Here is an 18,605-nt window from a genome sequence, read left to right as displayed (position 1 = left end):
TGGTGGCTTTGCAGATGCAATGGATGCAATAGGTGTCTGTGATGGAGGGAAGAGAGGTTCCAATGATCTTCTCAGCTGTTCTCACTATCCGTTGTAGGGTCTTGTGATCCAACACGGTGGAGTTAACATACCAGACAGTGATGAAGCTGCTTAGGAAACTCTCGATACTCTTTTCTCAGCTTCCGCAGGAAGTAGGAACGCTGTTGGCCCTTCTTAGTTATGGAGCTGGTGCTGAGGGACCAGGAGAGGTTCTCCATCAGGTGAACACCAAGGAATTTGGTGCTCTTGCGACCTCCACAGAGGATCCACTAATGTTAAGTGGTCAGTGATCTCTCCGTGCTCTACTGAAGTTAGCAATCATCTGTTTTGTTTTGTCCATGTTCAGACACAGGTTGTTGACTCTGCATCAGTCCTTTAGCTGTTGCACCTCCTCTCTCGATGCTGACTCATCATTCTTGCTGATGAGACCCAAAACAGTCATGTCGAACTTGATGATGTGGTTCAAACTGTGCTTTGCTGCACAGTCGTGAGTCTGCAGAGTGAACAGGAGTGGGCTGAGCACACATCCCTGAGGGGCTCCAGTGCTCAGTGTGGCCCTCACTGTTCCTAGGACCGCCTTGTCGTCTGCGCTGAAGGCGGGGTCTCAAGTCTTTAGCAGTTCACGCACCTCTGATCCATAGTTTCTGGTTGGAGAATATTAGGATAGTCTTGGAGACAGTGACATCATCAATGCACTTACTGATGTAGCTGGTCACAGATGATGTGTTGGTGTGGTGTTGCAGCCTCCCTGAACATGTCCCAGTCAGTGTGCTCAAAACAGTCCTGAAGAGCAGAGAGAGCTCCTGCAGGCCAGGTTCTCACTTGTCTCAGAACCGGTTTGCAGCGTTTGATGGGCGATCTGTATGCCAGAATTAGCATGACAGACAAGTGGTCTGAGTAACCAAGGTGGGGGCAGGGCTTCGCTTGGTACGCATTGGGAATGTTTGTGTAAACATGATCCAGCACGTTTTCCCTTCTCGTCACAAAGTCTACATGACGATGAAATTTCGGAAGCACTGACTTGAGATTTGCATGGTTGAAATCTCCAGCGATAATAAACGGTCCAGTTCTGCAGCTTGCTGATAGCCCTGTACAGCTCGCAGAGCGCCTCTTTAGTGTCAGCACTGGGTGGGATGTACACTGCTGTAATGAACATAGTAGTAAATTCCCAAGGTAAATAAAAAGGCCTGCATCTAAAGATGATAAACTCTACCAGCGATGAGCAGTAATTGGAAACTAGTACAGAGTTCTTGCGCCATTTCATGTTGATGTAGACACAGAAGCCACCACCGGGATTCTTACTGGACAAAGCTGCATTTCTATCGGCACGAAATGAGGTGAGTCAGTGTAACTGAATATGATGCTTGTAATTTAGGAGTATTTGCCATTAGTAAACATGAAGACCGCTTGTTATGGTGTCCATGTGGCTCAGAAGTCCAGATGAAAAGGCCATAGAAAGCACTAAAACAACACCATTTTGGTCCGGAGTGGCCACTGCGTGCTATTGCTGCGCCGCTGTGGGAGAATAAGGTTTTACTTGATGGTACAGCCCTGGCCATACTTTGGATCACGGTGGCTGGATTTTATTCTGTGTGTATCCTCTGCCTTTAGGAGTCTCTGCAGGTCCTTCCTGATTGGAGAGCTGGCAGTTGCTGATTGGTTCTGTGATCTGATTCTGTGACTAATTGCTCTTCTGTGTGTATTTATAGTGCTGTGTTTCCCCGGGCAAGATACCAACCCCAAGTTGCTCTCCAATGTGTTTATCAGAGTGTGAATGTTAGATAGAAAGCACTTAAGTATAGAAAAAGTGTTTTTTTGAATGGGAGTGAATGGTTTCAATGAGACACGTTGTATAGAATGCATTTGAGTGCTAAGGTAAAGCAAAATAGCTCTATGTAATTTAATTAATGCTTCAATCGTAAATATGATATGAGGTTACAAATGATTAAGGCCTCTGACAGTTGACTCATCTCTGTGCTTGAGCTGCTATACCTCAGTGTTGACCATGATATTTTATTGCAACAATTAGAGTTTGTTGTAGATATTAAAGCTACTGCACTGCAGTGGTTTGAATCATATGTACTTCCAATAGACTCCAATTTCTTCATGTAAATGAAGTGTCCTTTTCACACACTGTCAGGAGAGGATATTGTACAATGTGATCAGCTATATGAAATGTATCTTTTATTTTATCAGTAAGCACATGTCTATGTGACTTTTCACCTAGTAACTTGTGTGATGAACCTATGCAGCTACTAACTGCTTCCTGTCATCAGAGAACATTTAGATATAGAGAAGTGAAAACCTCAGCTCTTTTACAAGAACATGCAAATGTAGAGAAGGGGAAAAACCCGCTGCTCTGAATGACGTTGTTACCTTTGTACACACACACACACACACACACACACACACACAGAAATATCTTGTATAAATAAAGGACGCAGACAGTCAATAGCCGCAGATCCTGCGTTAATGGCTGCCCTTGCGAGTAAAAGAAAATCTGCAGTGTTTTTGTGTTTTCTAAACTCAGGAGTCTTGGCTAAAGAAAAGAACGGCAGGGTGATTTAAAGAAATCCCGTCACACACTAAAATTAATTATGGAGTTCTACAGGGTTCCTGTAGACAAGGATGACCTCTAATTTTCAGCTTCTAAGTTCAGATAAAACTAAGTTTATTGTATTGGGCCCTAAAAATCTTAGAAATATGGTGTCTAACCAGATGCTTGATCTGGATGGGATTACCTAGGCCTCCAGTAACACTGTGAGGAATCTTGAAGTCATTTTTTGACCAAGATATGTCCTTCAATGTGCCTGTTAAAAACATATGTAGGGTGGCTTTCTTCCATATTCGCAGCATCTCTTAAAATAGAAACAACCTGACTTAAGACTTTTGTTTTTGACAAAGCTTAGTTAGGGCTGATCAGGTGACCCTGAATCCACCCTTTTATGTTAGCAGTGTTGGGCAAGTTACTTTGAAAAAGTAATTAATTACAGTTACTAGTTACTTACTCAAAAAAGTAACTGAGTTAGTAACTAAGTTACAATATTCTAAAAGTAATTAATTACTTGAAAAGTAACTTTTGCGTTACTTTAAAAAAAAAAAAAAAACTCCGGGATCCAGGGTATAATTGCCCATTTTTAACTACTTTTGATTTTCCCTCTACATTTCACCTTTAAAAACGATTTACTTTGCCTTGTTTGGTATCATCCTTTTCAACACAACCTTATGTGTCTGAATTTACAGTTATGTTTTCATTTTGACATACTGTATTAACACAATTGATCTAAAATCAGACAAAAAACATAAAATCCGAGTAGAAAAAGTTATATTTTTTACTGTAACAACCACAAACATGTTTATTGAATCATATTTAAAAACTTTAAATGTAAATATAAATTGTCAATTTTAAAATCATATGCACAAGTTTTGCAAACAACAAAGTTATTTGCAGCCATTTACCTTTTACCCCTTTTTTTTAATAACCATTTCAAACTATTTATAGAACAGTCAGCTGCTCTGCATTCAATAAGATGCCACACAAATTATTTGTGCCACTCCAAATATTTCTGTCTACTATAAAGGAGAACATCACAGTCTGATACCTGCAGGTCTGACAGCAGCAGGTGTATCACTCCTGTTCTCTAACTGGAGACAGCAGTCGCCTCATTGTTCTGACACACAACACAAAACTATCCACAACACTACACACTAACTACAAAAGACAACACATTAACTACACACTCCAAACACGCTAAACTTCACAAATCTCTCACATCTCAAAACTCCCTCTCTCTTTTTTTCTGCTGTCTTTCTCTCTCTCTCCCTAAAACGTCCCCCTCTTCCTAAACAACCATGTCATGTTACCACATCATTTTTGATTTGTTGGCATCGTGCATTTTTCCACCAAGACGAAAGGGCAGGGTGGGGGTTATTTTTGGTTTTTTGGTTTGTTTGTTTTTTGGTTTTTTGGTCATAAGCAGAAAGTGCTTGCTAGCGCTGTCCTTAGACGTTAAACGTGACGAAACTATTCAGGAAAAAACGCTGAGTAAATATATTGTTTATCATGACTCTGGTTTTACGTGGCCTATCAACGCAATTTAAAAACTGGTTTATATCACCGTGTTGCTTTGTCATCTTGAAGTGGTCATGTGATTGGCTTACCACGACTACTTTATTCTTCCTCAGTCAAACAGCAGCACTCATGTGATTGTTTTGCCCCCTAGCTCCAGGTGTTGTGCCGAAAAGTGATCGTCGGGCAGAAAGTGATTGCCGTCCGCGGGAGCGCGCGCAGCTGCTTAAAGCTGTAGCGTCCACATTACTTACATAGACAGCTACTTCCGTGCAACTGATATAAGGTGCGGTAAGCTGAACACAGCTTCAACCGTCTGTTTGCTGAAAAATAGTAACGCGACCGCACCGCATTTTCTTCTTAGTAACGGTAACGGCGTTGTAACGATAGAAATAGTAATTAGTTAGATTACTCGTTACTGAAAAAAGTAACGCCGTTAGTAACACCGTTACTTGTAACGCCGTTATTCCCATCACTGTATGTTAGGCTGCAGAATGCCTTGCCTTGATGAACTCCATCTGCTTTTTTGGGTGCTCAGCTTTACGATAAACTTAGTCTGCATTATCTGCAGACTGTAACAACACACCAAGAAAGCAATTAGGCATAGAAAAAAGTGTTTGTATGAATGTGAAAATGTCAAATTAGAAGTTATTTTTCAAATTCAATTTCATACATGCATTTTGATCTTGAGGTTTTTCTGTTGTTTATGTGGACATGCAAAACAAGTAAAAAATCTAAAAAAGGTGTGGATGTTTACCAGTGAGTCTTGTTGTTAATTTGTGGCACACAGTGGCCACTAATGGATCTGCAGCAGAAAAAATACCTTGTTGCCAAAAAGGGAAAAAAAACAGTACAGTTTGAAGGGCAAAATGAATTTCTCCAGTGCATTCATATAAGTTCCATCTACTTTCTACAAATTATCCAAGTCTGATAATCAGATAATAAACACACATGTACATGTCTCCACCAGAAGGTAACCGGGACACAAATCAATGTTTTTCAGTAATTATCCTAACTTCAGAGTGATGTGTGAAGATCATCTAGATTGACCATTAATGAAGCTTCAAGCTTCACTTTCTTTACCACTAAAAACTACTAAAGCATCCAGTCTGTCCAGCCACCCCTCCACTTGAGGCGGTAATCCAGAAAAAGCACCCTTTTCCTATTGCATACACACAGACTATGAGAGAAAACTATGAGAGAAACAACCACATTAGGCTGTAGGGCTGCCCAATTAATTAAATTGATAAAATTTAGCCTTCCCAAAATTAAATGAGTGAGCAATATTTAAAAGAAATTAAAATACACTCTCTTTAAAATGCAAAGTAAAAGCAACTAGGTGCTCTCAAAATCAGTACTTGGCCATGTGTCTGCATGTGCCAATCACAGCTGTTCCCTGCACCATGCAGCTTGAAGTTTCATGAACTGGGCCCTATACTGTGAAGCTTGTTCAACATACCCAGGATATCTTTCCCTTATCTAGATTCTCTTACCCTAACATTGGCGATAAGAATAAATAGTCACATGAATGGGGTGGTTCACATGAAAAGGGTGACATTGTCAGAATCTAACCAATCATTAAGGGGATTTAACAGATCATATGACTTCCACAAAAATTGTCCGCATGACTACCATACTCCAGAGATGTTACCAAATAGTAATAAAAATCTCTAAAGAACATGAAAATATATCAGTAAAATGGAAATTCCCATGACAATGTGATGTACAATTTGCACTTCATTCAGTAGTTTTAGGAAGGTATAGCTTAACAACTTGCACTTATAAAATGTATTCCCCAAGCAGAGTGTGCTGGGTGTGGTTTATGGCTCAGCTGCAATGGAGGGGTGGAGTGGTGGGTTCAGGGGACAATGCCAGGGAATGCTGGCCAGGACTGCTGATGGTCACCACGTTAACCACACCTTCCCTATTTCAGTAGCTGCTGGGGCCCTGTGGGAGAGCTGGTGTTTGGAAGTGAAGAAAGTGGCTGGAAGCTGCAGAGAGGTCACAAAAGTGAAAAGCATCGTGAATAAACACATACTTACCTTTCAAAACTGTGTATAGTGGGTCTTTTTATCACAGTGGTGCCAAAACCTGGGCTGTGGTATGGTGGACCTGTTGAGGTGCTGGCCCCGATGGTGGTTGAGCTGGTGGCCATGCATTGGGAGCAGGTGGTGGTGCATCATTGGCAATTAGAACAGCTACAAGACCAGTCAAAGAGCCACATAGTTGGAGAGTCTGGTTGCTCTGCTTGTTCCTCCCTGACACCACTAGAGCCGATGGGGGAAGGAGATGATCTTCAGGCTTTCTCAGACTTCTTTCAGGCCATGGCAAAAAGACCTGAGGAAAAGTAAAGGCTGAGAGTATTCCCGCTGCCCAGGTGGTGACTCTCAACTTAGAGAAGCTTTGAAGATGGCCGCTGGCTGGTAGTGGACCAATTAGGCCTCGCACCACCGAATCAGTGAGCGGGGCTCCTTGCAGATACTGCAGAGTGGGTCCACTGCCACTGACTGGGCAGCTTGGATGTTGTTGTGACCCTACCCAAGGATCACCTTTCAGCACAGCTGAGGGAGGTGGTGGGAGTCACAACATCGGCTGGAAGCCGCCCAGTTCTCGGAGGAGGAGGAGACAGAAGGGCCTTCTCTGGAGGCTCTGTCAGCTCCAGCTATCTAGTCCACAGGAGATTTCCCACTACAGTAGTTTGGTGATGACACTACTATAGTTATCATTTGACTAAGTGATAAAAACTGATCACACACGGATCAAAAGTACACTGACGTTATTCTATGAATATGGGATAAGAGGTCATATGGGTTATGACAAAACTTAGGAGCAAATAATGGTCCAATTTTATTGGCCAGCCATTTTGGGAATTCTAAAAGTGTCTTTGTGCTTGACTGTTCTGAGGTTCTGTTTGAGGGCATCAGCTTGGACCTCATATGTCATTTAACCGAGGTGCATGGGGATATATCTTCTTTCTGGTAGATTATGCAACACAATATCAATTCAGTTCAATTCAATTTTATTTATGTAGCGCCAAATCACAACAATATTATGAAGGCTATCCCGAAACAGTGCCGCTGCACACCATTTCTGTAAAGAGTGTGGCACAGGCACTGTTTCAGGAAATCTCCGAGTCGGCATCTTGAAAGAGATACTGACTGACCAGAGCTCATTATTCATGTCTCACACACTAAAAGAACTATGTGAATTACTCTGCAATAAATCTGTTCAAACCAGCTTCTACCATCCACAGAACAAATTCCACCATTCTTGCCTCCCTCCATTGTAATGGCAGTCTCACACAGGCCGAGAGAGCGGATGTTGCTGTAGCGTTTTGCAGATGTGTTCTCCCCCTGCCTGATTATACCAATATCAGAGAGCAACAATGTCTCTCATGTCTGTCAATGTCTCGCATAGCAGAAGGTGAAGAGCCTGCTTCTCAAAGCAGATCACCATACTTCAAAATACCTCAGATTTAGCATAATGAATATTAACCCAAAATATTCAATTGGTTGAAAAGACATCACAAACTGCAGTATAATGAATGTATGAACGCCAAGTGCAATGATTTTTAATGTTAATCGTCCAGTAACAGCTCACAGCTAATGAATTTCAGCCTTTACAGCATGTCAGCATATCCAATTCAGCTTGATAGGCTGAAAAACAATCAATCTCATTACATTTGTGCAAATGATGTTGTACCATCCAATAAACACAGTGGTTAACAAAGACTTCAGGAAAACGTATCAAATGAAAGAGATGTTATCCCCTATACCTACCATGATTTTCCAACCTCCAGACTTCACAGGAGAACACTATAATGTTTCTGGGGTGATGTTCAGTGCGTTTTGACCTTCGAACATGGTGTGTATTTTGGTATCTAAAGAGTTCAGTTTTCCTAGTATTTCACAGGCTTGTCTAAATGCTTCAATATAGTTTTTCTTCAGGAATGGAGTCTTGCATGGTGAGCATGCATACAGACCATTGCAGTTGAGTGTATTGCTTATTGTTTTCTTTGAAACAATTGTACCTGCTGATTCCAGGTCTTTTTGTAGCTCTCCAGAAGTGGTCCTTGGCTCTTGGACAACTCTTCTAATAATTCTTTTTACTCCTCTGCCTTTTCCTAGGGTGAGGAAATCTTGCTTAAATCAGTTGGGACAGAACCAGCTGGTATTAATATTCACTAAGTAGCAGGAATGCTTTCTAATTACTGAGAGAGTTCAGCTGGTGTAATGACTTTTCAAGCCTTTTTGCATGTGCATTTAATCCTTTTTTCCATGTGTCATTTATCATAGTCATAACTTATGAGTACTAATGACAAATAACATGCATGTGTGTACTGGATGGGTTGTTACTGACATCTGGCGAAAATTTTAAGTCAGTAACACATTGGTGACATGTTCAGTTTTACCCACTGTATATATGAATGTATATGATGAACTGACTGTGAAACACAATACTCTTTCACCCATTCACTTATTTCTATGTCAAAGTAATTTCTGTCCAACAGTCACACACACTCACACTCTGATGAATGCATTGGAGCAACTCAGGGTTCAGTATCTTGCCTAGTGATACTTTGGCATGAACTTGTTTTCTGATCTTTTGTGCATAGTGGTTATATTTGTTGCAGTTTAATTACTGTTATTATTAGTTATACAATATTTGTAATTATTATTATATAAATACTGGATGACAGAGTAAATTAAGTATGTCAATCTTAAAAATTCACAAGAAAAAAAAGGCAGACAGTCACTTTTATTTAACACTTATGGATACTTTTATGAAAAACTTATGATTTCTAACCTGTAGGATCGGCATGCTCACGACACTCTTCACCATCCTCTTCATCATTATAGTGCTCGTCTTTGTTATAATATCCTCGATGTGAGTGTTCTCGCTGTGTATGGTGATCATAGTGTGTATGTCGTGAATCACGGTTGGCATCGCTGGCATAGGAGTGATGTCTGCGCCTTTTCCGCCGGTGGGAAACTGGAACACCGATGTAGAATGGCTGGGCCTCTGAGATGGAGAGAGAAAGGGAAACATTTCATTTGGATCTGATCAATGCACTCAGAGCTTGAGGGGTGCTCTGAAAATGGGAACGTATTCTAAAAACTTCTGACTGGTTTCAGCATTATGCAGCATCTAACAGGTTTTAAAAATCAGATATCAAACATGAAATGTATCTGTTTTTCAATTTGTGCTCTGCCCTCCTAGAAGCACAGTTCACAGGTAGATGTATTCAGGGGAATACCACCTAAATTAGTTTTCTGGGTTTTTAACTTAAGTGGAACTATGTTGTCAAGGATAATAAAGCAAAAGGAGGATGTCACCTATGCTTAACAAATTTCTGAAGACACTGGAGAAACTTTTAGCAGTAACTGGAGTAATAGAACAAACAGGGGATAGTGGCAGGAAGAGGTTGAGGAAGCATGTACCTTTTGTGTTTCTCCAAAACAAAGGTTTAGGGTTCAGGGCAAGGGTTGGGATCATCACCAAAGATGACTTAGACCTCAGAGTTTTAAAAAAAATTCAGGGCAGTTCCTCAGTTTTCTCTCTCATGGCAAAACTTTTTTTTCAATTAGTGTTTTTTTCTTACTCACCATCATCATCATCATAGTGCCTATGACCCCTACTTCTTCCCTGTTGCCAGTCATGGTGATCCATCCTGAAACAGAAACAAGATGACAGAAGATTACCTTGGAAATATGCATACTGAAGCACGAGAAAAAGCACCAGGTGGCAATTCCCTATGTGGTCTTTTTTTTTCCATCAACGTTTTATTCAAAATGAAAGTTTGAAGTTTATATAGAGAACATGTCTGCCTCCCAAACCCAAACTTGAAGCTGGTTCCACTGGGGAGGGGCCTGGTACTTGTAAGTTCTGCTTCCATGGTCCTTTTGGAACATCTAAGAATCACAACAATCTTGCACTCTTACAGAGAAGTGCTCTATTGGGATGCTGTGATACTATGAGGTCTTTAAGATGTAATGGGCTTCGTCACACAGGACTCAAGGCGCTGTTAGCAAAATGTTAGAGAGGAAATGGCAAGTGAACCCCTATGAGCACTTTACGACAGTAGGAAGGAAAAATTCCCAGTAGAATCAGGCCATCAATGGCAGATGGCTGCTAGTCTTGTGCACCATTCAAGGCTCTTCAGGTTAAAAGCCATAATTAACCCATTCATTACATAGCCAGTGTACAATCACCCATTAAGCAAACATGCATGTGTTTGGACTGTAAGTGTGAGTTCTCAATGTGTACTCAGTGAGAACCCAAAAAGGAACAAGAAGATCATAAAAACACTACATTCCAGCTGTGAGGTGACAGTGCCAACTGTACCAACTGTTGCTCCAACATACTACCAAAGCTTACAGCAGCTGGTATTCCCAGGTTGTGTCCCATCCAAGTATTAGCCAGTGTTAACCTTGCTTAACTTCCAGGATCAGTCCTGCTAGCCAAGACTACACTTGTCACAGCAGTAAGATCTTGTAAAAGGCAGTAACAAATTCTGTACTGAGATCTAGCAGATGAGTCCATTGTCTGAACTTCAATGCTGTTTCTGTGCTATGATCGGTAGGAACTTATGAATGAATCTCTTCATCATTTCCTCTGCAAAAGATCCAAAGATTTTAAATTGAGAATCAATTGCAAATTATTTACACTTACTATCATAAGTCACCTACCCTCTAAAGGCGGGACAACAGATATCAGTGGCAAATAAACATTTTGTTGACCAGCTTTATAAACCATTTATATGAGCTATTTTGGTTGCAATGTTATGAAATTGTACCCATTTGTATTAGGAGTCTTCTATGAAGTGCTTACATATTACAATATTTACAATGTACAATATTAAAATGGTTAATAAAAACATTTCCTATTACATATATAAAAAAATCATTATTTCAGCATTATGTGCATTATGACATTGACAATGTGCTGTCAGTTGAAAAAATAAAAATCCTAGTTGCACAGACATATCATTGCTTTTAGTACATGGTGAATCTATCACTGGGTGTCTCTTTCCACTAATTACATAACTTTGTCTTTCTAAAGCTATTGCTTTAGGCTGTTTTCTAGGCTGATCAATACATGTCATTTGTAATTACTTCCTAGTTACTGAAGTCTGACCACTGACTGTGAAGGACAGTCACATGAGTGGATTCATGCACGCACACACACACATGCAAACGCACACACACATTCACTCGCACAATAACATGCGTACAACTCGAGTAATGAGAAGCATTGTAAGCATGCAGTTATACTGCGCAATTTCAGAGCTTGTTAGTAATATGTGCATACAGTGAACACCGCAATTAGGTTACAGTAAATAGCTGAATTGTGTTATCTGGGCATTATCACTGCCACATGATCAAATTAAAACAGAAATGTCAGGTTGGAGTCATCCTACTTGAGCTGTCCTTTTGGCATCTGCCCTGATTTGAGCAGTCAAGTGTTGCATATTTTAAGGCTGGGCTGAGTCACAGTTCTCTGCCAGATTGTGCCAACATTGTGATTGCCAGGCCTCCTTTGTTACCTGTTTTGAATTAGTGCTCTTCTTTGTTTAACCCAGTTTTTTGGTCATCCCTCCAGTTATTACTTTAGAGTTCTAGAAACCATTACTTACTTTGTGACTCCAAGACTCCAAGACAAGATATACAATAACCTCATCTTGACCTTTGTAAACATTATCTCTCTTCCCTGTCAGAGATCCTGGTTATGTTCCTGTAGTGAAGTCACTCACCTATTAGCCAAACATGAGTTGAAATGTTGTTGTCATTTCATATTTGCCTGCCTTTCAGTAATTATTTTAAAGCAGCCAATGGTTGCCAGAGTTTACTCCTTGAATCAATTTTAAACCAAACTATGAATCTGTTTAGCAGATTACATGTTGGGGAAAAACAAAATAGTTGTAAATAACTTTGACTTTATTACTTCATAAAGGTAATATCACTTTGTGTTCAGGTTGGGATGCTTTGATTAGAGACATTTGAAGGTTTGATTAGACTAGAATTCCTAAAAAAGGCAATGCTAGCACTTAAAATGTATCAAAATTTTAAATAATGGGTTTAAGGTGTGGTTCAAAGAGGCTTCTCTTGGAAAATTACATGTGTACTCTATTCAGTTCAAATCCATTTTATTTATATAGTGTCACAACAACAGTTGCCTCAAGGTGCTTAATATTATAAGGTAAAGACCCTACAATAATACAGAGAAACCCTAAGAAACAGACGACCCCCTATGACCAAGCACTTTAGTGAACTTGGGAAGGGAAAACTCCCTTTTAAAAAACCAGGCTCAGGGACAGGCAACCATCTGCTGTGACCGGCTGGGGGTAAGATTGTATGTTTATGTAAATAAAATAACACATTTAGGCTATTTCAATGAAAATGTGTTTCCAAATACTCTTAATGTACATGAAAACCAAGAACCACAGAAATTCCAGTTAAGCCACTAATTAAGATATTTTCTGCAAGATTTAAAGTAGACACCCCAAGTTCTACTGCTGCATCCTTGACCTTATGTACAGCTCATACATGCAGCCTCTTATTCCATTTTTCTTACACAGGCTTTTTATTTTTGCAGCATTATATCAAATTAATTTCACTGACACTTTTGTCTAGTTATGGGTACAGTTATGAATTGGATATGTAAAACTGTGCGTTATTTTCTTGAGATAAGCTCATGATTGAGAGAACCATTGGGCATGGTTGAGCTTATCTCAAACATGCCAAATGGTTGAACTTATCCCAAGCAACATGCACTCACCATCACTCTTTTAGTTTATACCTCACACTGTAATTTCCATTGGGAAGCAATCGGTAAAAGGTAAATAAATGTTAGGATATGCAAATGTTGTGCAAAATAAAGTACTAAATTTTATGAGTTTTCGAGTTACTCATTACAAGCCTTAACTTACAAAATTGTGTAGTACAATAACAAACTTATGATTCTATAGACAGAGACAATGTGCAACTTGTCACAGGATTTATATGGGACTGAGTTCATTTAAAACAGTTCTCCACAGAATCTGCATTTGCAACATTAGATTTAACATGTATAGATTATTTTGTTTTGCTGCAGCTGTAGCAGAACCAGAGCTATAATTTTAATGCTCAAAAACCTTGGAAATTACATTTTTCAGTGTAATCCATTCATTCAGCCGTATAGATGCAGGGAAAATTTCCTACTAGTAGCTTAACAAAGCATAACACTTCTGTATCTATAGCCTAGAGCTAATAGCTAAAATGTTCACTGAGCTTTAAAGGTTACAGAGAAAAGCTCTACAACCCGTTTAACTCCTTTTTTTCTGTTGAATTTCTTTAACGTTTAACTAAGTGATCATCTAAAAAAGCTAAGCAGTAGAAAAAACAAATATGCATTCACGCTAATTCTTACGCTTTCCTCTTAAAACTGACAGCTGTCTACTAAACCCTAAATGATTTGTAATTTATGTTCAAGCTACTTAAGATGGAATATAAAATATGTTTTAGCATTATAAAGAGGTAAATATCAAAATATCAATTTAATAGCAAAATACACTGACAAATATGAACAACATGTAGGTAAAGATGACGTTTTAATGTCCTCTTACCTGATGTGACAGAAGCTGAATCTGAGATTGCCTGTGTAGAGAAATTTATATTGCCTTTTGTAAGGTAGAGTAACAAACTACAAGATGCCAAAATTTTCAGTCCTATTCTCTATAGAGCCTGTTAAGGAAAATGCTGCAACTACACACAACCAGACTGTAAATGAATGTACAGATGATCTAAGTATTGACTATTACATGTGACTAGAGTGTGTGTATGTGTTTGTGTGTTTGAACGAGTGCACACCCAATAAGATTAGAGGCATCTATTTTGCTGTTTTAATGGGGACCAATAAGCAGAGCTGCCTCCTGTAGAATTGGTTTATATTGCCTTCTTCATTTCATGAGGACATAAAACACTGGGTTCATTTCTCTCTAAACCTGCTCCTACTATGTTAAAATTCTTGAAAGCAAGGCTTTCATTTTCATTGCTATACAGATTATGTCAAGTTTTATTTACCACTTGCGTTTAACTGTCCATCTACTCTTCCTCTGTTAAACAAACCCTCTATGTGTCACAGTCTGGGTGAGTAGCTGGAAAATTCCACTTTTCTCCTGAGTCACCTAGTATCCGCTCCTGGGCAGGGCTACCATCCTCTCACCTGTTCTCCACAACTGGAGCTGGTTTTGAGACAATCAGGTCGGGAGACTTAAACACCACATTGACGTCCCCTCATGGCTAGTTTGTCAACTATCCAATGTTGGTATGCGGCTCTTATGACCTATGCTTTTGTCGTTAAGAACTTTACTCACCTTCTTCTCTTGTGCTGTAGTTACCTGGAAATCCACTCGACTTAGTGCTGTGGCTCTAGCCCACCTCCCACACTCCTAGATAATTCACTGTCTCGCTTGGAAATCTCTCAGTGCTTCACCTGGCTGCCCTCCTGCCACCACCACTCATCAGAACCTTTGGAACTGAGGTCAGCCCTCTCGTACCATTCTGCTCACCGGACTAACATCACCTCCCCGCAAAGCTCATCTCTCTCCACCTGCAAGTAAGCAGTCAGTTTACTTATAGTCACCATCTCCGGCACTCAGTAGCCATTACCACACTAACCCCTTTCTCCTCTCTCCTCAGTGTGATCACTAGACATTACCTGCCACGCTCCAGTCCCCCACCTCTGGTTCAATTATCCCCCTCTTGGTCCACGCCTAGGTTGCCACATCCCCACACCAAGTTATCCCACACCACGCCATGTCAGTCCTTGTTGTTATTGTGTTAACATCTAGTCAAACAAAAGTTCTTAATCTTTCTTATTAATGTGCTCTCTCCTTTCTGATTTATTTTTAGTGCTGATTGGCTGCAGAAGGCTCACCACACTGTTATAAAGCCAGAGACGGTGGAGCATAGTTGGGTTCTCCCTCACCTCCAACCCTAAACCTAACCATCAAAATAACACAGAAAACAAACACTGAGACAGAGACTGAGATATACAAAACAAGGAGCAGGAGAGTCCCATTGATCCAGGAGGGTGAAGGAGGCCAGAAAGGAGGGAAAGAAAAACAAGAGCTTTGGCCAGAGGCTCAGAACCCTTGGATTGCAGTTTAGGCTTTGGCTTGAGGTTCTTTGGAGACACTGGAGGATTCTCTGGAGGTGCTGGAGGGCACTTTGGAGGATTATCTGGAAGAAGTAGTCTTCTGGAGAAGACTCAGGAAGATCTGGGGGAGGCTGGAGCTTTGCTGGGCTCACAGCTGACTCTAGAGGCTGGGTTAGGACTGTGGGAATACCCATCCATTTCCTCTGTCAGTTGGGGCTGTTGTTAGGGTCTAGCCTTCCTCACTGAATAGATGTGGGTGCTGAGGAAGACTGGATCTTTGCTGTCCTTACTCTGGAATCAGGTAAGTTTAAGCTGGATCTTACTTGCCCCACCTTTGGAGTTGGTATGGGCTTGGGATTAAGCTGGGTCTTAACCATCCTCACTCTAGGAAAAGGCTAAATTGAGCTGGACCTCGACCACCCTTGCCCACCCTTGCCCTTGGAATAGGTACGGGAGTGGGGCTAAGCTGGGTCCTAGCCATCCTCATCCTGGAAAAAGCTATGATATTAGAATGCAAGTAGCTAGAAAGACCTTGGTCACCCCCCCACCCCACCCACCCCAGGAAATGGAATGAGAATAGGGACCCTATCTGCCCTCTCTCTGTCAGTGGCTACAGGTGCAGGCTTAGATAGGGTCCTGACCACCTACTACCCTAGGGACCAGGACAGATGCAGGGACTACCAGGACCCTCATTGCCCTAACTTAAGGAACAGATAGGTGTGTTTCTTTTCATGCAGTCTAGATAATGTTTCTGTTGTAGGTGTCACTGAAACCATTTCCTTCAACTTCAAGAAGTTTGTCATTTTGTATGGTATTACACAGACTGAAATGAAATACTGTTTCTCACCAGCCTCTACAGTGCAATAGTCAGTACAAATTAAAAAGTTTAAACAGAGCAGTAAAAAGGCAATAATAAATCCTTTCCTGTGGAAGAAGAGTCATGATTCATAAAATACCTCTTTTGTAGATTGGTCAGATGCTGCCAACACCACCCTTGTTTGGGGAACATGCCAGGGAAATCCTTGGTTAACGTTTATTCCAATCAACAATCTTAGGGAAAATAAATTCAGATAACAGAAAGATAACCTGGGTATGTTGCATGAGCTTCATAGTATAGGGCCCTGGTAGTCCTACCTTGTCCACCACTACAAGCCAGATTCCCAAGTCTTTACTGGTTTGTTGGAGAACTGCTATCACTGACCTTTGGGCCTATTGTTGCTGTTGCTCTCTCTTTGTGTACCTGGTCTGTCACAACTGAACAGAGCGATTCGGAGTAGACAAATTAAGAGTTTTTCAGCCCATGTTTTCTATTTGCATGCAACATGTAGCATAGATAACCTATCCAAAAAAAAATAATAACAATAATAATAATAATAATAATAATGATAATAATTAAAAGAAAAAAAAGAAGAAGCTTGAATTCAAATATGAAAAACAAAGACACACCACATAATGACAACAGGGACACATTTATACTTAACCTCCATGTTTCTTTTAATTTATTAACTTTTTTTAAGAAGGTGCTTGGCACCAAACTGCATTATTCTCATACATTTCAAGAAATACAGCTTTACAGAATACAGTGATATAGAAACAGGAGTGCAGAGGGCTCTGCTTGACTCAGATTGTCAGACGATTGACAGCTTGAGCCTCGACAAGTAGTTCCAACTTCTCTCTATAATCCTCAGTGCATATGAAAATTAAAGCAGATAAATGCTTTCATGGCACAGGTAAGACAGTTATGTTGGATGGTTCCATTTTTTTAACTCACAGAAACACTTCTTTCAAGTTACCATATAAATAATCACCACAGTAATTATTGCTGACGCATAAAATGGTAAAATTATAAGTTGTTCCATGTCAAATGTGATGATGATCATAACAGGTTCAATGGGTTTAGACTGGCAACTGGAAAGAACAGCCTATTCGTTTTGGAAGATTTTGAAGTAAAGAAAAAAAAAAAAAAAAAAAAAAAAAAAGTGGTTTTCAAATCTTCTCTTGTTCTGCCTTGAGAGACAAAAACAGTTTCAGCCCATGCAGCCCTAAAATAAACGCATACTGAGCTTTAGAGTTTCATAAATCTTATTCTATATGAAAATATAAAGAAGTAAAGCAATAATGCAATATGTATATAAATACACACAATTTGCAAAACCACTTGTGACAGTGTTTCAGTTAAATTATACTTGGAGGATGCTGGTGAGTCCACAACAACAGCTGGATGGGCTTATTTGCACATCATTCAGTTCATGTCATCTTGTAGCAGAGGGTCCCTCTCTTCAGCTGAACTACATTTGATTCCATCCGGTAGGTTGCTTTGGCCAGGTTGATTAGTCTGTGTTAGGAACAAAATAAAAAGGTTATTAGGTGAATAATAAAATCACCCTGTGGTCTAGTCATGGCCAACCTGAAAAGGTTAGAAGTTTGAAGAAATTGTTGATAAATCAATTGGTTGGATGAAAACAAACAAACAAACAAAAACCCATATAAAAGACTTTATAATATCCAGGGGCATTTGAGCAGACACTGTATTCTCTGGAGGTGCTGGAGGGCACTTTGGAGGATTATCTGGAAGAAGTAGTCTTCTGGAGAAGACTCAGGAAGATCTGGGGGAGGCTGGAGCTTTGCTGGGCTCACAGCTGACTCTAGAGGCTGGGTTAGGACTGTGGGAATACCCATCCATTTCCTCTGTCAGTTGGGGCTGTTGTTAGGGTCTAGCCTTCCTCACTGAATAGATGTGGGTGCTGAGGAAGACTGGATCTTTGCTGTCCTTACTCTGGAATCAGGTAAGTTTAAGCTGGATCTTACTTGCCCCACCTTTGGAGTTGGTATGGGCTTGGGATTAAGCTGGGTCTTAACCATCCTCACTCTAGGAAAAGGCTAAATTGAGCTGGACCTCGACCACCCTTGCCCACCCTTGCCCTTGGAATAGGTACGGGAGTGGGGCTAAGCTGGGTCCTAGCCATCCTCATCCTGGAAAAAGCTATGATATTAGAATGCAAGTAGCTAGAAAGACCTTGGTCACCCCCCCACCCCACCCCACCCCCAGGGAAATGGAATGAGAATAGGGACCCTATCTGCCCTCTCTCTGTCAGTGGCTACAGGTGCAGGCTTAGATAGGGTCCTGACCACCCTTACCCTAGGGACCAGGACAGATGCAGGGACTACCAGGACCCTCATTGCCCTAACTTAAGGAACAGATAGGTGTGTTTCTTTTCATGCAGTCTAGATAATGTTTCTGTTGTAGGTGTCACTGAAACCATTTCCTTCAACTTCAAGAAGTTTGTCATTTTGTATGGTATTACACAGACTGAAATGAAATACTGTTTCTCACCAGCCTCTACAGTGCAATAGTCAG

At 40.5% G+C, this 18,605-nt stretch overlaps 1 protein-coding gene across 1 annotated transcript in view; it reads right to left on the bottom strand.

Moving 5' to 3' along the window:
• Positions 1-13,844, bottom strand: part of slc4a5b (solute carrier family 4 member 5b) — a 74,313-nt gene extending 60,469 nt beyond the window's left edge. Inside the window, 4 exon segments of the mRNA XM_039614280.1 lie at positions 8,139-8,231; positions 8,915-9,130; positions 9,715-9,779; positions 13,713-13,844. Of these exon segments, the coding sequence (XP_039470214.1) occupies positions 8,139-8,231; positions 8,915-9,130; positions 9,715-9,778 (373 nt within the window). The 5' untranslated portion in view covers position 9,779; positions 13,713-13,844.
• Between the last annotated feature and the right edge of the window lie 4,761 nt (positions 13,845-18,605).

This window comes from Oreochromis aureus, linkage group 7, assembly GCF_013358895.1.
Source record: "Oreochromis aureus strain Israel breed Guangdong linkage group 7, ZZ_aureus, whole genome shotgun sequence".
NCBI lineage: Eukaryota > Metazoa > Chordata > Actinopteri > Cichliformes > Cichlidae > Oreochromis > Oreochromis aureus.
This window is presented reverse-complemented; position numbering and strand designations above follow the sequence as displayed.